We start from the raw sequence: 20,925 nt of genomic DNA, 5'->3' as shown, positions 1-20,925 counted from the left end.
AGATCATTGTATTGCTGAGAAGAGTCAATCATAGTCGATCATCACATTATTACTAAGTACAACATTCTCCTGGTTCTGCTCACTTCACTTTGCATCAGTTCATATAAGTCTTTCCAGGTTTTTCTGAAATCTGCTGCTAATCATTTCTTATAGTACAATAATATTCCATTACAATCCTATACCACAACTCATTCAGTCATTCCTCAATTGATGAGCATCCCTTAAATCACCAATTCTTTGCCACCACAAAAAAGCTGCTTTTTAAAAAATCTCTTTGGAAAACAGACCTGGTAGTGGTATTGCTGTATCAAAGGGCATACACAGTTTTTATAGCCCTTTGGACAAGCCTTCCTTTTTAACAAAGGTTGGGGGAGGAGGGAACGTTTAGGTAAAAACCAACCACACATCAGCTGTGTCTGTACTATACCATATTCCTGAATCCCCTGCTTACCCAGCAAAATCAGGGAGGTTCAGATATGGATTTTTTTTTTCCTCAATGATTTTAAAAGCTGCTTAGAAAACTCAGTTGCCTGGCAGCAATGGCAGCATTGTCCTCAGACAACATAATTTTAAGTTCAGTTCAGCAATGCAACTTAACATTTATTCAATTAATCAACCAACAAGCTTTTATTAAACACCTTTTGTATGCTACACAGTGTACCAAGTGCTTAAATATTATCACATTTGATCCTCACAACAACCATAGGAAGAAAGTGCTGTTATCACTCCCATTTTACAGTTGAGGAAATCGAGGCAAACGGAAATTAAGTGACTTGTCCAGCCTCATATAGATAGTAAGAGCAGAGGTTGGATTTGAATTCAGGTCTTCCTGATTCCAGGCCCCCCACTTTGTGCACTATGGTGCCACCTGGTGGGAGAGTGTGGTGTATCTTTAAGGACCCTGAGAGCTCAATCAGACTTGGAAAATTCCTTTACAATCTACATTGAAAGTTGGAAAGGATTTTGCATGACTAGGGTTTCCTTACAAGGGATTCTTTCCGAAGTCCAAGAATTGTTCTTGCCTTAGTTTACTGAAAGCCTTTCAGCATTAAATGATGGAATTCTACTAAACTGAAGAAACATTTACTTGTTAAGTACTTTCTCCATCCTGGGTCACGTGTCAGGCTCTGGCAGTGTGGAGACCAAAAAATGAATTGTACCCTGCCCTGAAAGGGTTTACCTCCTACTGCACCCCACCTTCCCTCAGCTCTCCCCCAGGCCACTGATATCTTGAAAGATTAGAGTGTCTCTGTTCTTTCCTCTGCAATGCAACAAACTGACCAAGGCCAATGACCAACTGACCTGTTACAAACACAATATAACTGTTTTTTTCAGTACTCTGAGTCTTCATGGGAAGTGGTTCATATTCAGAATCCTGCTCACTCTTGAGAGAAACTTACCTTCTCTGTGAGCCAACTTAGCCATCTCCCTGCCCTGGCTTATAAATGTGCACAAAATGAAACCTTTTCCTGACTCATTCTCCCTAGATTGTAAATGTTTGGGGTTTTCCTTCCATGACAATCATTTACTGCTTTTGTTTTCACATCTCTATAAGTAATCTTTCAAAATGCCATCCTTCCCCTATGAGTTCTTATTTATTTGTTCTTATTTCTTGCACAAATTATATGTTAAAATAAGTTATCCAAATAATAATATTTCACATTTTCAGAACTTTGTAAAGTTTGTAAAGTTTTTTTTCCCCCCTATAATAGAAAGCAGCTGGGAGATATAGTGTATGGAGACCAGGAATAAGAAAGACCTGAGTTCAAATGCGGTGTCCCCTTGGGCAGGTTACTTACCTTCCATCGGTCTCAGTTTACTCTCATCTGTAAAATAAGAATAATAAAAGCATCTGACTTCTGGGATTGTTTTAAGGATCAAACAAGATAATATTTGTAAAGTTTTTTGCAAATCCTGAAATGCTATGTACCTGCTAGCTATCATTACTAATGATAGTAATGATAACTGTAAGGCAGGGAGGCTCAAATATTATTATGCTGCTCTGCTGCTGTGCTACATCCTATCTTCCTGCCCCCTCTCCAGTTGCTAATGCTTCCTCCCCCACCCCAGAATTCCTTTGCATTTATTTTGCAGAAATATCTGTGTTCATGTTGTTTTCTCCCAATAAAATGTAAGCCCCTTGAGGGTACAAGCTCTCATTTTTGTCTTTGCACTTCTATTGCCTAGCAAAATGACTAGCACATAGTATGTATGCTGAATGAATGTTCTCTTTCTTTCTCTCTCTCTCTCTCTCTCTTCCTTCCTTCCTTCCTTCCTTCCTTCCTTCCTTCCTTCCTTCCTTCCTTCCTTCCTCCTTCCTTTCTTTTTTTTGGAGGGCAGTTGGGTTAAGTGACTTGCCCAAAGTTACATGGCTAGTAAGTGTGTCAAGTGTCTGAGGCTGGATTTGAACTCAGGTCCTCCTGACTCCATGGGTGCTGCTCTATTCATTGAGCCACCTAGCTGCCCCTTGAATGAATGTTTATTGAAGTAATGAGTGAAAGAATGATGAGAAAAATGAGAGGTCAAATGGAAATTGAGATAAAAGTGTCACGGGTGGGATTTGAATCAAGGTCTTAGGACACTGGCATTTAAAAAAATCAAGGTTTCATTTAACCCAAATTGCCTTGTCTCCCCTCCTAAAAAAAGTTCTCTCTGAAAGGTCCTAGAATCACATGCTCTTTTAGGCTAGACTTCCTTTCATATACCTACTCCACTGGGGAAGATGACAGACTGCACACCTGCACACTCAGTGGATATTGGTAATCCACTGGATTTGTTTCTTGATCCCTTTAATCAAGAATTGGTGTTTTTCAGCTGACTTCAAAAAATGACAGTAGTAATTCACTCTCCATCCTTTCATTTTTTGAAGCTGAATAAGGAAGGCATTCCTGCCATTGAAACCCTGAAGGACGTGTCATCCTGATAGGTTAGAGGGAGAAGGAAGAGTAGCAATTGGACACTTTTCATATATATATGTATATATAGATACATATATATGTATATGTATCTGTGTATATATCTATACCTATAGATATAAAAAATACTGGAATGATTTGCTATTTCCTCCTCCAGTTCATTTTGCAGATGAGGAAATTAAAGTAAACAGGGCAAAGTGACTTGCCCAGGGTCACACAGCTAGTGTTTGAAGCTCAATTTGAACTCAGGAAGAGATGTCCTCTTGACTTGGGGGTCTTGGGACTTGGCTTTGCAGTCTCTCCATCCAGAGCATTCTTTTGCTTTACACATTGGCCATCTAGATGTTGAATCTTGTTAAACACATTTGAATTCTTGACCTTCAAATGCTGTTTGCATTTGAAGCATTTTTGAAGTATTTTTACTGGTTGGAAAGTCCTACCTCTGACGCTAGCTGTGGGGTAGACTCTTGAGCAAAATACTTCATTTCTTCATGCTTCAGTTTCTTCATACATACTAGTACTAGTATTAGATACTAGTCAATCTTGTTGGGTTGTTGTGAATCTCAAATGAAGTCATGGATGTGTATAAAGCCCTTATGGCACCATCAACTTAGATCCAGAAATGACTTTCCTTAGTCCTCATTTTGCAGATGAAGAAACTGAGGCCCAAAGATGTCACATGACTTGTCAAAGGTCACACAGATATTAAGTGATGAAGGTAGGATTTAAAGCCAGGGCTTTTCCCACTGTGCTCTGCACTAAACACCTTAAAGGACTAGAGAGATAGCAGTGAACTTGAACAAGGGCTACTTGCCTCTTTCCTTGCTAGGCAGTTCTTTCCATTTGAGGGTAACTCATATTGTTACCAAGTTGTTTTTCCTGATCTCAAGCCTAAATCTGCTTTTCTGCAACTTTGCCCCTTGTGTCTAGTTCTGCAGAGTAATTTCAATTCCTCTTCCTCAAACAACACTTTAAATACTCCAGGAAGCCCGACCCATCCCTATCGAGTCTTCTCTTCTCTAGGCTAATCACCCCAGCTCCCTTCTTTGGCATTGCCTTCTAATGTCCCACCTCACCCATGGTGCCCAGAACTGAGCACAGCCTTCCAGACTGCTCTGATCTTCCCTCTGAAGCCCCTCCAACTTATCCCTTCTAGATTTTGTTTGTGCATAGCTGTTTGCGTGTTGTCTCTCCATTAGACTGTAAGCTCCTTGAGGACAGGGACCTTCTTTTGCCTTCCTTTGTAACCCCAGCATGTAGCACAGTGACTGACACATAGGAGATGTTTAATAAATACTAGGTAACTGAGTACAGAGGACTTATTTCTTTATTCATCAAAGTTTGACATATTGACACATAAATTCCTACTTCTGGCTATTTGGCTAGTCAGAGGAGAGAGTTGCCATTGGAAATTTTATGTTTATTTTCCAAAATGACAGAGACAGCATGATATCATGAATGGGGTGTTTGCCTCACAGTCTGGAAAGCCTGGGTGCACTTAACTCTCAGGTTACTGTCTAAGACTAAATTGCAGAGTAGGTTGATCTGCACGGACAGAGGGAGTTTTCTCCTTGAGAGATCCCTACCCTAAAGAAATCAAAGCTACAAATACAGCATCTGAAAAAAAAAACAGTTTCCCAAAATAATACTTTGTGAAATTTTTCAGGGAATATGTTCTTTTGGCACTTGAAAAAAAGACATCTCCGAATGGGAAGAATGTGCATGGTTTGAACTGAATTACCCTTTGTTGTTTTAATTGTTTCTTAGTCATGTTCGACTTTCCATGACCCCTTTTGGGGTTTTCTTGGCAAAGATACTGGAGTGGTTTGCCATTTCCTTCTCCATTAGCTTAACCTAGGTTTTAATATTTGCTTCCCTTTTATCCCATTCACACACCCAATTGGCAGGCAGAAGTTAGCTGACATTCCCATGTTTCCTTTGTAGTTTGATGGGTGTGGCTTTTCTCATCTGTTCCTAGGGAAATGGTGAGTGCAGGTTTCTGATTTGAAAACTCATGGCAATGGACCATGAGTGTGAAGTCTCCTCACCATTAACCACTTGCAGAAGATATTTTAATATCAAAGAGCATTTTTAGCAATAAGATAGAAAATGGATGCTGACCTATTAATAACAACGATGATGCTATTTTTTTCCATAATAATTCTGTCCACTTGTATGATAATGGTAAATATGAAATAACATTAGGAGAGTGACTTGTCATAAACTCATTTCAATTTAACTCCACCCAACCAACATAAAGAACAAAGTGAAGATAGTAATAATAATAGCTCACCTCTATGTAATTCTTTTTTAAACTTTATTTTTAATTTATGGAACAAAACAAGCATCTCCATAACATTGTACAATAAAAAAGATGACTGCACATGAAACTGAAAATCTACTATCTATGTAGTTCTTCAAGACCTTTCTCAGAACTATGCAGGAAGAAAAATAGCTCAAATATAATTGTCCCCATTTTACAGATGAGGAAACTGAGGTTCGGGTTGTATGACTTTCTCAAAGCCTCACAGTTACTAAACATGGGGGATATTGGGATTCAAACTCAGGTCTTTTCATTCTAATCCATGTGCTGCCTCTGCCACATGGCTTTTCACTATCTGTACACATTGATTACTTGCTCTGCAGGCAAAATCTCTTTTGTGAAAACTCATCACGAGGGAAAATGAGTGTGACAAAAATTATATTTTCCTTACACATGTGTGTGTGTCATGCGGGTACTACAGTGGAATTTGTCCACAGAGTTGGAAAGTGGTCCCTAGAAAGAAAAATAGGTATTATTTATTATTGGGTGCTAAAGAACAAAAAGCAAGAAAAGGGGGGTGATCACTTAGGAAGAGATGGATATATTACCCACAGTAAATACTGAAACACCTGGGCTGTGGCTCATTGCATGTTATTGTATGAGTTTCTGCTGTGATTATTTTACAGCCATATTGATAGTGCTTTTCTCATCTTAAGCCAGTATTGCGGATCCTGGTGTAAGCAACTCCAGGGCTGCTTACTAAAGACTGCCCAGTGTTGGCGGAGTCCTAAAATGTGACTTCTTGGTCCCTTTGCAGACTGAGTTCCTTGACGTGAGTCAGCTGTCCTTCATCCATGACTTGGGACCAAAAGGCATGTAAGTTCAAGTCGGTGATAGTTTAAATGAATCATGGGACATTGGTCAGCATCACAGTTGGACTTCTCTGGCATGGGAACTGCATTGGAGTATGGTGTCCTCATGTGGCCAGATGTTGGCCAGATGTTTCTCTTCTTCTCCCCCTCACCCCCCCCTGCAGATTATAGAAACTGTGGGAAATTATCTGACAGGAACCGCCCATCACGCTGCTGTGAACAGCTGTGGCAGGCCCTCCACCCTCCCCTCCAAAGTGTGCTTGGTGCCGAGATTTCCTTTTTTTAATCCCAGAGTACACTGCAAGCTGTTGGTTGCAGCTGGACAGTGTGGGTGGGTAGGGAGAGTGGGGGCAGGGTGAGGGTTGGATTGAAATGCAACAAATAAGAGTTCTTTCCTTTTGGGGATCCTGCAAGAGTGAGCAATAATCCTCTCAATGGGCTAGATATTTAAAAGTCATTTTGGGTATGGAGCACAGATTAGAAAAAGGGTGATCCTTTTCTCCAACTTTTAATCTCTTGTATTGGGAGAATATATTGTTATAAAGAGTTTGACTTTGCTGCGAGAGAGAGAGAGAGAGAGAGAGAGAGAGAGAGAGAGAGAGAGAGAGAGAGAGAGAGAGAGAGAGAGAATATGTGTGTGTGTCTCTTGAGGTCAGTCTTATGCATCTTTTGCCACTGCCCTTTCTGTTTCATCTATGTCCAGGAGACAAAGGCTTTAGAATAGGGAGGATCTATTTACTCCCTGGCCCTTTTATATCTCGTAGTAGCCTTAGAGGAATCACAAGAATCAGTCTCCAGCTGGTGGTGCCACAGTGCCCAGAGAACTGGGTTTAGAGTCAGGAAAACCTCAATTCCAATCCAACCTCAGACACTACTAGCTGTGTGACTATGGGCAAGTCACCTAACCATTGCCTGCTTCAATTTCTGCATCTGTAAAATGGGGAAAATAATAACAACTACCTCCCAGAGTTATTTTCAGCATTGAATGAGATATTTGCAAATGAAACAGTATAAGAGGGAAATCAAGGAAAGAAAGCAAGCCTTTCCAAGTCTAAATTGTCAGGCCAGATTTACCTTAGTGACACATTAAAGTCCACTGATCAATTTAACATTTCTTTTGCCATAAAAGGGAGTTTGCCAGAGTGGAGAGAATGGTGGACTTCCAGGTGGTGGTGGTAATTAATAATAAATAATAACAGCAATAGCGTTTATATAGCATTTTCTAAATATTATGTCATTTAATGCTCACGACAACCCTGGGAAGTAAGTGTTCTTATTTCCATTTTACAGATGAGGAAACTGAGGCAGGCACTGCCCAGGGTCACATAGCTAGTAAGCATCTGAGGCAATATTTGAATCATGACTTCTGATTCCATGCTCAATGCTCCATCTACATCACCACCGGGTTGTATAAGATGCAGGTTCTTATCTCAGACATTGCTCGGATGGGTGACCTTGGGCAAGTCACTTCCCTTCCTCTGAAGCTCAGTTTAAAATGTAGAACGTCCCTCACAAGGTTGTTATGAGGCTCTAGTAAGGCGATGTATAAGCATAACTCTTTGCCAACTTCAAATTCATGAAAACATTTGAAGTTTATAAGTGAATTATTTTAATTATTGCAGAGAGGGCATGATAATGAAAAGATCTGGTGGCCATCGGATACCAGGTCTGAATTGCTGTGGCCACGGAAGAGCCTGCTATCGATGGTCCAAGAGGTAAGCTCTGCTGGCTTTTCTATGCTTTGATAAATGGCGACCCTTCTGTCCTTATTAGGGCAGAGCCTGTCTGCATCCTGCCATAAAACCCCCATAGAGGACCTGTGTCATACGCTGCAGGCCTTCCTTTAGGCCTCATCATCTTTCTCACATTGGCATTTAATGAATTTAATAAAGTCTTTCTAGATATCTCTGACAATAAAATTGACTGAGAGGGAGAAATTTGAGAATGTAAATAACATATTTACGAAAAACCCAAATCTCCCCTCCTCCCAAATCAAGCACTTAGATATACTTAAGTTTTACCATTTCATGTTTGGTTTCTTTTTATTGTCAAGAGTGACTGTGGCATGCCAATAGTATGTCTTTTTCCAAAAGACCTTTGCTCAGTGTTGGGTTTTTGAAATATGAAGTCAGGGTTGGCTTTGGAGTCAGAGACTTCAGTTCCTGTTTCTTCCCCTTTCTTTTTTTGGCCTCAACTTCTACATCTGAGAAATGAAGGACTTGAACTAGATGGCCTCTGAGGTTTCTTCTGCCTCTTAGTCAAGGAAACAGCCAGTCAACAAGCTTTTATCCAGCTCCTAGCATGTGCCAGGCATTGTGCTTAGTGCTGGCCATCTAATTGTTTTGTTGTTCAGTCATTCAGTCCTGTTTGACTCAATTATACACAGAAAGAAAAATGGTACCTGTGCTCATAGAACTGACATTCTAATGGGGGGGGGGAAGAACACATAAAAGGGAACTGAAAGGTGATAGGTGTGGTGGAGAAGGTCTGGATGGGAGCCTGGAGAGGAGTGAGGCATGGCTGGCCCAAGCCTCCTCCATGGAGGGTCTTGGAAGAGCCTTCCAATCAGATGTTCCTATGCAAGTGAAAGCTATGATCCCATGAAACAGGTTCCCTCATGGATATTCTCACTTTTCTGTATTGAAATTTATATCTGAAATCATTGATATTTCAGCAGCCTTCTCTGTCACCCTGCTCATGGTTTTTCATAGTATAATCCCAAGCAAAAGAGCCATTTGGACAATCATCGTGTCATGATCATCTGTTTTCTCCAACAAGTTGTTGGGTCCTTTGATTGCTTTCCACCTTAGCCACAGGAGGTCAGACTAAAAGAGATGCCCTTGTTACATGTCCAATGTAAGCTCCTTGAGGGCAGGGAATAGTTCTGAGTCTTTTGTCTTCTTATCTCTAGTGCCAGAATATAGGAAAAGCTTAGTTAATAACAACACCAAACAACGACAGTGATGATGAGGGTTATGACAGTGAATTGAAGTGTTTATCTAATTGACTTGAAATTTTTAAGGAAATTTTAAGGAAAACATTACCCCGGAAGATTTAAGTCTAGCGTCACACGAACGAATTTATGGGGAAAATGAAATTACTTTTAAAATGTTCTCGCTGTTCCTATGTATAGATGACAGCTGGCCTCAGTGACATTGCCAAAGATCCCCTGCTGATTTAATTATCCAAGGGATGGAATGTGCCTTTACTTTAACATTAAAAAAAATTCCGAGTTGATTAGAGCCACGGTTCCGTATTATTAAGCATTTCCTGAGTGTGCTTTATAAATTAAGAATAACAACAAGATCAAACGAGGAGAATGATCGTGTCTTCAGGGCAGATTCAGGGAGAACATTTCCCATCTAACAGATGGTTTAGTTGGTAAAAGCGAGAGTCACTTTGAAAATGATGACACCTGGCTGTGACCATCCCTTTATTGTGTTGCTCATAATAACCCATCTGGGCCCTTGGTCTTTATTCTTAGAATGGCCATAAACCAACAAGAAGGAAACAAACTAGTTAGTAAATTTTGAAGCAGAATGATAGAATTTTAGTGTAGCAAGGGACATCAGAGGTCCCCTAAAGCCTCTTGCTCTACCTGCCAATAACTGGAACTATTTTATGTGCATTTGTATACTTATTATGTATATGGTATTATTTATGTTACTTTTATATACATACTATATGTGTTATATTATGTATCCATATTAGATTACACATGTGTGTATGTATACATTTTATACCCACATGACATTTTATATATATAGCACATTGTTGAATGTCTTATGTATGTGCACATCATCATGTTGTAGAAAGAATTTGGTATTTCCAGTGGATTCTTGGGCCTTCGTTACTTTGTACTATGGCAGGAACAGTTCCATTTTTGTCAGTTTTTGTCTTCAGTACCTAGCAAGGTGCCTGGTACGTAGTTGGTTGGTTGTCTTTTATTTATTCATTTATTTATTTATTCGTTCGTTCGTTCATCCGTTTGTTTGCTTGTTTGTTTATTTATTTTGCTTTTTTGGAGGGGTTAAGGGACTTGCCCAAGGTCACACAGCTAGTAAGTGTTAAGTGTCTGAGGCCGCATTTGAACTCAGGTCCTCCTGACTCCAGGGCTAGCGCTCTATTCACTGCACCACCTAGCCACCCCACTTGTCCTTTATTCTTGAAGAGGATCAAAATGACATCACTATGTTAGAGTCACATTACAGTGTATCCGACCAATGCAAGCTTGGAATGCTCTACCACAGTTTAGGCACAAGTAGTCTGTGTGAATATTTGGGGTGGATTCTCCAAATTTGCACATCTCGTGTTTCCTTTGAGCTACTTCAATTCTACTTTTTGCCTGACACACAATAGTTGCATCATAAATGTCGTTGGTTGATTGACCCAATCTATCCCATCCCTGAATACTTAGCTTCCTTCAAGGGATAGTTCAGGTGCCATACCTTTCTGAAGTCCTTGTTAATAATGCACACTGTCTTAAAATCATTATTTTGAAATTATTTTATATATACTTGAGAGCTAGTGTGGCATAATAGATTGAGAGTACCAGCCTTAGAGTCAGAAAGCTCTAGCTTCAAATCCCATCTCTGATACCTATACATTATAGAGAAAACGTCAGCCTGCATCAATAGAGGAATTTCATCATCTGAACCATGCACTGGTACGGTTCTCTGTACAAGTGGTGGTTATTCAATGAAGAAATGAGAATCTCTTGTACAACTTGTAAGCTTCGAGTCATCTTCCAAACTTGGTTGGAAGACTTGTCCACAACAGGAACCACCTTGTTCCCCAAGTAACCCATTCCATAAGAAGTCTAACTGGGGTGGTATCTCAGAGATGAGTTAGCTAAAATTTTTATCTCAGATGCCCTCCCTCATCTTTCATTCAGTCATCAACTTGCTTCCACATGTAAGAAGGGAGGAAACAAGCATTCATTAAGCTCTTACTGTATGCCACACATTGTGCTAAGCTTTGGGCTTACACAAATAACATGCAAAAATAGATTCTTAACCTCAAGTAACTTATGCAGGAATGGGGGTAGAGATAACCTAAGAGGAGTGGAAAAGCAAGGAGTGGGGCATGGTAGTCAAAAGCATAGCAAGTTCACAATCCCATCACTCTGTTTTGACATGCTTCAGGGTTTCACCTTCTCTTTCGCTTCTCTCAAAAACAAACAAACCAAAGGAGACATACTCTCCATGTCCTAATCTCAGAGAAGAAAAACACCCCAGAAGCTATCTTGTCCAAACTGTAATGATCCAGAATCCCCACTACAGCACACATAACCAGTGACGTTCCAGTGTTGGCCTGAACCTGTCCAGTGAGGAAGAATCAACCATCTCTCGAGACAACTCATTTTTGAAAAGTGTCCATCTTTGTATTTTTTGTTGTCATTGACATCAAGTCTAACTACTTTAACCCCTTATTCCTAGTTCTAGGGTCAAAAGATCAAGTCTGTTCTTTCTTACATGAAGGGACTTCCTACTCCTTGGTCTAGTCTAGTAACTATCAAAAATGAGGCATGTTGGTGTGGCATGACTTAAGGAAGAAGACATGATGGCTCATTTTAAGTACTGCCTCACATCCGGAATTTTCACCAGCCCTCCCTTTATTAAAATATTCTTGAATTTTGGCATGAATCAGAGCCAGACCCACTGGTCTACTGTTTGGAGACTCCCAGGCCTGCTGGCCTGCTGACTTGGAGACATCTCTCTTTAGAAAACCAGGACATTTGCCATTCTCCAATACTAGACTACATCCCCCATTCTCCACAGACTTTCAGAAGCTCTTCACAGGGATTCAGCCATCACATCTGCCAGTCCTCTCAGTACTCAGGGATTCGGTTCATCTGGGCCTGGTGCCTGGAATGCAGCAAGGACCGCAAAGTGAGGAATTCTTAAACTTTGTGTTTATGTTAGATATCACTTCCTTCCTATCTGTTTTTATTAGCTCCAGCCCAAAGATCCTTCTCCATGACAGAGAAAACAGGAGGAAATGGAGAACTGTGAAAGCTCTGCTTTGCCTTATTATATTCTTTCATCTGTGGCCATATCTATCCCTTCTTTGTTCCCTTCTTTTTTTTTCCAATAAAGCTAAAAATTGTTTTCCTTAGCCTCCCTCCCCAGAGTCAGTTTATTCTTTACATTGCCCTCCTGCTTCTATATGCATTTTCCATTATCTGGATTTACTTCTGTCTTCTGTACATGTTCCCCCCCACTCCCAAATGTGAGTTGTCATACATTTTAGGTACCTTCTTTATGCCAAGTACTGGTGAAACAGGAAAGGGTAAAAACAGTCCTTGCCTTCAGGGAACTCACAGTCTAATGGGGATGGGGGATAAGGAAGCAGCTAGGTGGTTCAGTGGATAGAGCACTGGGCCTGGAGTCTGGAAGACCTGAGTTCAAATGTGATCTCAGACATTGACTAGCTATGTGACCCTGGGCAAGTCATTTAACTTCAGCTGTAAAATGAACTGGAGAAGGAAATGGCTAACGACTCCAGTATCCTTCTTAAGAAAACCCCATAGATAGCATTGGCATGCTGTGACCCATGGTGTCATGTAGAGTCAGCATGCCTACAACTACCTATAAAACAGGTATCGGTGGGATGCATAGGGGATAATCCCTGAGGAAAGGCACTGAGATTAAGGGGGCCCAGGAAAGGCTGCTTTTAGAAGGTTGAACTTTTGCTGAGATTTGAAAGAAGCCAAGCAGCCATGAGGTGAAGGGAAAAGGGAAAGTAACCTAGACACGACCGGGGAGAGTGGGTAAGGATGTGAGATTGGGAGACGAGTGTCTTGTATGAAGAACAGCAAGTCCGAGTCACTGGATCATGTGGCAGTGACTAAGCTATGAAAAAGAAGGCTGGAAGATGAAAGGAGCCAGGTGATCAGGGCATTCATTCATCAGTCAACAAGACTTTATTAAGCACTTATTCTGAGGCACCGTCCTAGGCACTGGGGATGCACTGCCAAGAATTACAGTCCCTGCTTATGTTCAACATTTAGCATGTGTTTCTTTTGATAAATACAAATTCATTTAAATACAAGGTAGTTAAATCCAAAGTAGTTTGGAAAGGGGACCAATTAAGACATTATTATAATAATCTCAGCAAAATGGAATGATGAGGGTTTAAATTGAAGTGGGGGCTGTTTGAGTGAAGAGAAGAAAAAGAATATGAGGGATTTTGTGAATGAAAGTAGAAAGTAGAAAGTCAGATTTGGCAACTGATTGCATCTGGGGGTTGAGAGAGACAGAGGCATTGGGGCTGATGTCCAAGTTACAAAGTGGGGGACTGCAAGGTGGAGGTGCCTTTGAGAGAAGAAGGAAAGTTTGAAAGGGAGGGGATATTTGGGGGAATATACCATAATATGAATCCCATAATAATGAATTCAGTTTGGACATCCAAATAAGTGATTTTTAGATAAATCCTCCATTCCCATTAGAATGGTTTCTCTTTGCTTCTTTAGAATTTCGTTCTTGAGAACTTCCATTCTTTCTGCACTGACTTCTCCACAGGATTCTAGTCCATGGGATCCTATGAGCCCTTTAAAATATACTATCCCCAAATCTGGGTTATATGTCTGACAATCTCCAGTTTTCTCTTCTTCTGTCTAAAATTCAAAGATGGAGTGGTCACTTCCTTCAAAGCTCCTATCATTTATACCCCAGAAAAATCTTCCTTCTGAGAATTAGATCCCCAAAAGAAATTCCTTTCATTGTGTCTTCTGCCTTTTTTTTGAGGCAATTGGGGCTAAGTGACTTGCCCAGAGTTACACAACTTCTAAGTGTCTGAGGTCAGATTTGAATTCAGATCCTCTTGACTCCAGGGCTGGTTCTCTATCTACTGCACCATCTAGCTGCTCCATTTCCTCTACCTTTTTGAAGGATGAAATTGTCATTAAAGCCAAGCAAGAAATTATTAACTGCTCTGCCTTTATCAGGGAGAAATGGCCACAGCACAGCTCCTGGATCATGCTCATGGACCAGACTCATCATCTGTTCCTCCTTTCTGTCCAGGTGGTCTGTAGTATACTCCATTGACAATATCACTTTGGTTTCTGCCACGGTTGGTCTTCACTCCAATATTGGCTACCATGCTCCTCCCTCTTTCTTCCTGGATTTCTCCACTTCAGTAAATCCTCTTACTACATGGTGTTATTTCAATCCGTGTGTCTTTTACTGTCCTGTTCCTTGGAAATAAAGTATACCCCTCCAGAGCCATGAGTCTCATTCCACTAATTCTGAGCTATACCTGTGAGGTCCTTTTTGATTAGTTGAGATAATGAATATAGCTCATGGTACTTTTAACTGTAAGTATTTATGTATATAATCCTGCTGGGTCTTTTGTTTTTGACTTTTTCCTGGATTTTGCCTCCTGCAAACTTTTGGATATCTATGGTTACTTTGGATATCTACACACACATTATAACCATATTCTGTGATGTCCAGTTCATTGAAATGGAGTTGTCTCAATTTTCTTTCCTTTTCAGATTAGATTTATAAGACACTTGGTAAATAGGTGGCTAGGTGGTGCAGTGGATAGAGTGACTGAACTGAGAGTGGGAAAGACCTGAGTTCAGATTTAGCCTCAGTTACTTACTAGCTGTGTGGCCCTGGGCAGATCACTTAGCTTTTTACTTACTTTCCTCATCTGTAAAAAGTTGATAATAAAAACGCTTCCCATCCAGGGTTATCGTGAGGATAAAACAAGATAATCTTTGTAAAGTGCTTTGTAAATCTAGTTATTATTATCATATATATGATAATATATATATAGTTATATATGTCTATCCATATCTATCTAATCTATTTTATCGAATCTATCTGTCTATCTATCTATCTATCTATCTATCTATCTATCTATCTATCTATCTATCTATCTATCTAATCTATCATCTATCTTGTTAGGTACACACCACTCCTAGTTAGGAAGCTATTAGTTTGTTATTTAAGCTGTGATCCTCCAAATCCAAGTCCTAGTATCAGACACCATCTTTTGAAATGTCATGTTCACTTCCCCAGTCTACTGTCACTTCTGACTTGCTGTCCTTTGATCATTAGTGGTTATGGAAACCCAGTCTTTTCCCTTAAAGGCTTTCTTCCATTTTCTGACCAAGACTTCTTATTGCACATTTCTCTTGCCACCCCACTCCCACCTCCCACAGGAATCACTAGAAGTGGGAAGCAGTCATCTGGTTTAATAGGTCTTTGTAAATTCTTTGTCACCTCCTGGGCATATTCCCTGGGAAGGTGTCTCTATTAGTATCAGGTCAACAAATAGCTGCCTTTGCTGACCTGTGTGGGATGAGCTCTCTTCACCTGATAGTGCTTATTCATCATTATCATCATGGAAGGGCCAGCAGCTGCTCCCTCTCATGGTCTAGCTCCATCCTTCCTTCCTCTCTCATCAGCGAGAGCCACCTGTGGGTCAGGTGCTCATTGATCAAGAATGACTTACTTGTAGCTTTACCTACAAACAGGGGGGTGAATTAAAATCATAGACTTGCGATGTTAAAGGGGCTCATCATTAGTCATTTCATCCAGCCTTTCCAATTGCATTAATCTTAGCTGCATCATCCCTGACAAATGGTCACCTGGCTAGAGTTTATAGATGTCCAGGGACAGAGATAGACCACCTGCTCTGCTCTTTGAGTACATTCCATTTTTGTTAGCCCTATCCTTTTTATATATGTGGCTAATATATATGTGTGTATACACACACATTAGTATATACATAATACACATTAAATACTTACACCAACCCCAGAATCAGTTCAAATAATCAAATGAGTTCAAATTTAGCCTCAGACACTTATGTAGCTATGCAACCTTTAACCCTCTGTCTGCCTCAGTTTCCTCTACTGTAAAGTGGGAGTAATAATAGTACCTACCTCCCAGGGTTGTCGCTTGAGTTTCTAATGAGATAATATTTGTAAAGCACAGTGCCTGGCACATCGATACTCTATAAAATTTTCTCTATCATCATCCTTTTTATTCATCACTGATATTCAATCCTCCTCCTGTGTGTGACATTCTTCTACCCTCCTGGGCAGAAGGTGGTGCTGGCACATCAATATTCCCCTTTGCCTCATCATATCCTTGTTCTTTAGTCTTTATTTTTAACATGAAATTCTTCTTCTTTTATTTAAAGGAATGTTATATTCTCCTCTATAACCTTGAGAGAGAAAGGCTTTCTTCAAGCACCCCAATTTTCTAGGAGAGAGACCATGTTAGGCTTTGAGCAGAGACAACAGTCATTTGGCTGTGAGAGAAATACAAATATAGCATACTTCACGTGGGCCACTGCAAAAAGGTCCTGGCTATCCCAGTTTCCTGAAAGTGAAACACTCTTTTCTTTGTCCTCTGGAGAAATACTGATATCTTCAACTCCACCCGTGTCACTTGTTAGCACCTTGACCCCCACATCCACCTTCCTTCCCCTTGTCTTACTAACTTCTGACTCTGTCTTACCCATATGTCCTACTCAGTCTTATTTTTTTTTGAGGTGGTGAGGGTCAAGTGACTTGCCCAGGGTCACACAGCTAGTAAGTGTCTGAGGCCAAATTTGAACTCAGGTCCTCCTCACCCCAGAGACTGTGTTCTCTACTGTGCCACCTAGCTGCCCCTCTACTTAGTCTTTAAATCCTCCACTTCCTCTTCCTCTGACTTCAGTTTTAGTCCCTTTTCTGTTCCTCCTATAACTTCCTAAGCTGCTCCAAATTTTCCCTCCCCAAATGAATCTTGTACATTGTCCCCAGCTCTGCATCTCTTTACAATTCCTTTTCCTTCTTCCTCACAAGTAATTGTTCCACTCCTTCTCCCACTCAATCTTTTCGCAGGAAGCTAGAAGAATGATCACTTTGGGTCCCAATTCCACTGGAACTTCTGCGTTTCAAAACCATGTGTTCCAATGAAACTAGGAGTGTCTTAGAGCTTGAATGTTGGCCCAGAAGAGAAGGCTGAGTGCTTGTTGCCACATGATTGCAGACATTTACTTTACTGAATTGAGTTCATCCAGTGATTGAGTATTATGGGATGTGTCAGTAGATCAATGAATATTATCTTCTGGCTGGCTGATACTCATTTACTCATTAACAGGACTGCCTCTGTCACACACAATTCATTGCAAAGTGATCCCTACTTGTCAGGAGAGTGTTCTTTGAGTATTGCAATCACCGTGATTTATGGCATCATCGTTAGGACTTGTGTTAATAATAATAATGTCGTCATCAGAGATCTAAGGGCAAAGCAAGACTGAGGGAAGTATCAAGGTACAAGAAAAAGATCACCACATTCTGGGGCAATTCCTTTCAATTTGAGCCTTTGCTTTTCCATTTCTTTTGACCACCTGGCAGTCATTTTCATCTATAAAACAGAGATAAAATACTTAAACTACAGAAAGGGGCAGCATGGAATAGTATTTCTTGATGTCAGAAATGTAGAAGCAACTAGGGGACACAGCGAATAAAACACCGGACTTGGAGTCAGGATGATTTGAGTCCAAATTCTGCCTCAGATGCATATGTGCTGTGTGACCCTGAGTAAGTCACACAACCTCTGTCTGCCTCAGTTTCCTTATCTGTCAGAGATAATAATAGCATCTCCCTCCCAGGGTTGTTGTAATGATAAAATGAGAGACTATTTGTAAAGTGCTTTGCAAACCTGAAAGTGTTATAGAAATGCTGGTTATTATTATTATCATTACTGCTAAGTTAAGCAAGTCACTTAACCCCTCTGTGTCCTAGGCTAAGTCTGTAAGTTGCAGAGAGCATGGGTTGAGGGAGCTTCTTCACAAGGCAATTCCTAGGCAGCGAAATCACAAATCTTGCCCTAATGGCCTCAGAATTGTTGTGAAACGCCATTAAGTCAAACATGTGAAATTGCCTCACTATTGTAAAATCGTATGGAGGCAGGTGGTATAGTAATTCAGTCCAGCAATTCAATAAGCATTTATTAACTACCTGCTGTGTGTAAGGCACTGGTGATGTTGAAGCCAAAGGTAAAATGATACTCTTTCAAGATACTTAGATTTTACTGAAGTGAAGGAATATCTCCACAGGTAAGAAAGTATAAATGTGGACAAAGACATTGTGCTGACCACTGAAGGAATCAGGAAATGCTTCTAGCAGGGGGAGAGATTGATCTGAACCTTGAAGGAAGGGAGGGTCCCAAGAGGCAGAAGTGAGCAGGCCGAGAATCCGAGAATCTGAGTCATGGAGGTCAGAGTATGCCCAAAGAGGGAGATGGAAAGGAGAGACAGAATGTCATGTGCAGGGAACAGAACTGGGGTGGCCAGTCTGACTGGAACATCGACTGTGTGAGGAGGAATGAGGTGTAATCAGCCTGGTAAGGTAAGCAGGAACCCAATTGTGCAATTGTTCAGGTGAGAGGTGATGGGGACCTAAGCTGGGATGATTGTGGTATGAGTAGAAGGGAAACAGATGTCCAAGATATTGCTGGGAAGAATCAACAAAACTTAGCAACTGACTGTCTGTGAGTATGAGAAGAAGGAGAAAAGATGAATTGATCCATGAAGCATTTATTAAGCACCTGATATTTATTAAGTGCTCCTGATAACAGAGACTAAATTGAAGAGCTGGAAGGGATCTCAGACATCTGGTCTGACCCCCTTCATTTTACAGGAGAGAAAACTGAGGCTTGGGGAGGTTAGGTAATTTGATTAAAGCCATACATGTAGGTGGGATTTGAACCCAGGTCCTTTGACTCCAGAGCCAAGGCTCTTTCTTAAAATGCATAATATTAATTCTAAATGAACTTATTTTCGCACGGGGATGATTCTGGGAGCTCGCTGATATATGTATGCCCTCTAGTGGCTGAGATTGTAACCCATCCCCACCTTCTCATCCTGTCCACCATTTTTCCATGTCCTCCTGTAAATCTCCCCAACACATTATAGTCCACTGTACAGTTGCACTTTTTAAAAATGTTGCTTGTTGATGGAATGAGGGAAATTCATTTTAAGGCTAATACAGCACCACCTTCGCTGAAAAGCAAAAACAATAAAATGCCAGATGTACAAAAAATCCAAATGGACAAAACAGAGAAGTTTAGGAAGCAAGAATTATTTTTACAAAGACTCCCACCATGATTTTCCTTTAAAGAGCCAGACCCTGCAATTGATTTAAAATATTTCACTAATAAAATTGTGGCATTCAATTTCTGTCATCTCATCCATTACACAAAGTGAGAGACACTCACGAGAGATGGCTCCTCAGAGTTAAAGTCTGCTGGACTTAGGTTCAGGGGAAACCTGGGTTCTAATTCTACCTCTGATGCTTACAAGAAAAGCAAACATTGAGAAATCACTTGATCCGGGCTTCAGTTTTCTCATCTGCAAAATGGGGATGAGAGGGAACTCAGTTTAGTTGTTAGAGAGCTGTAATTGCAGTACAGGGAGATCTGGATTCAAATCCCACCTCTGAAATAAACTTACTCTGTTACCCTAACAAGTCACTTAACTTTGTAGCACCCCAAGGCAATTCTCTAAGATTTAATTTGCAGAGCAGATTCCAGTTTAATATAGGTCACATGAGTGGAAGGTTGGTGAAGCAGTGGATAGAGCACTGATCCTGGAGTCAGAAGGACCAGAGTTCAAATCTGGCCTGACACTTACTAGCTCTGTGACCCTGGGCAAGTCACTCAATCCTGATTGCCTAAAAAAACCAGGTCACAGGTATATTGGTAAAAGGGAGTTTCACCACTAGTGAAATCACCGGTCTGATTCCCTGTCCCCATGCCTTGCAAATTGCATTGATTGTGATATTGTTTTGGGGGAGCCTTCTCCCTTTGGTATAGATTCCAGCCTGGCCACACCTTCTCATCTGCACCATTTGCATTTCTCAGCTATGCTTCTTTCTAATCCTTCCCTGATGAGTGGCAATGGAATAGATCTGTCTTTACTATTTGAATAATTTCTCTTTTCATTTTTAACTCCATTGAGAATGATTTGTCATGAATTCTGAAGACAATTCATAGTTTGTGGTCAACAAAGATATGCAAAGCAGAATAGTCATACAATGATGGGCTTTTCTAAATTAATTGAAGTCCAGTCTTCTGTTATAATGCTTCTAGTATCAGTGGCTAGATGGAGGAATGGATAGATCACTGGACCTAGAGCCAGGAAGACCTGAGTTCAAGTCCACTCACTGACACTTATTAGTTGGGTGACTGGGTAGGTCACCTAACTTCTGTCTGCCTCAGTTTCCTTTACTGTAAAAATTGAAATGATATTAACACCTATCTCCCAGGGTTGTTGTGAGCATCAAATTAGATAGCATTTGTAAAGCACTTAGAACAGTGCTTGGTACATAGTAGGCACTTAAGACATTCTTTTTTTTTTTTCAAATGCTTTATTAACTTTTGATTTACATCATTCATTTCCGCCAGATTTTGAGTTACAAATTTTCTCCCTGTTTTCCCCTACCCACCAACGCAAAATAGCCATCCCACTGGATATCCCCTCCTCCAATCTGCTCTCTCCTATATCTTCTCCCATACGGGCATGGTGGATCTCTATGCCCCAGTGCCTGTATGTCTTATTTCCCAATTACATGTAAAATAGTATTAATAATAGCATATATATACATATATAAACATTTGATTTTAAAACTTTGAATTTCAGATTCATTCCTTTCCTCCCTTGTCACCCACTCTTACTGGGAAGATAAGCAGTTCAGTATAGATTGTACATGTGTGGCTAATGCAAAACATTAACATAGTAGATAAAGTTTTTTGTAAAGTCTTTCTTGTAAAAGACTGAATGTATTTCCCTCCCTCCTATCCCACCTCCCATTTGTTCTATTCTCTACTTTGATCCAGTCCCTTTTCAAAAGTGGGTGCTTCCAACT

General features: G+C 40.5%; 1 protein-coding gene across 5 annotated transcripts in view; it reads left to right on the top strand.

Moving 5' to 3' along the window:
• Nucleotides 1-20,925, top strand: part of PLD1 (phospholipase D1) — a 283,345-nt gene that overhangs the window by 147,898 nt on the left and 114,522 nt on the right. For all 5 annotated transcript variants that reach the window (XM_069083588.1, XM_069083586.1, XM_069083587.1 and 2 more), the window contains 2 exons: nt 5,996-6,054; nt 7,673-7,765. In XM_069083588.1, coding sequence (XP_068939689.1) covers nt 5,996-6,054; nt 7,673-7,765 — 152 coding nt within the window. The remainder of the gene's footprint in view (nt 1-5,995; nt 6,055-7,672; nt 7,766-20,925) is intronic.

The sequence above is a fragment of the Petaurus breviceps genome, unplaced genomic scaffold, assembly GCF_028583685.1.
Source record: "Petaurus breviceps papuanus isolate PSGF00001 unplaced genomic scaffold, PetGlider_PUasm1.0 173, whole genome shotgun sequence".
Taxonomy (NCBI): domain Eukaryota; kingdom Metazoa; phylum Chordata; class Mammalia; order Diprotodontia; family Petauridae; genus Petaurus; species Petaurus breviceps.
Note: the sequence above shows the minus strand (reverse complement) of the source record. Positions and strands in the feature narration are given on the sequence as shown.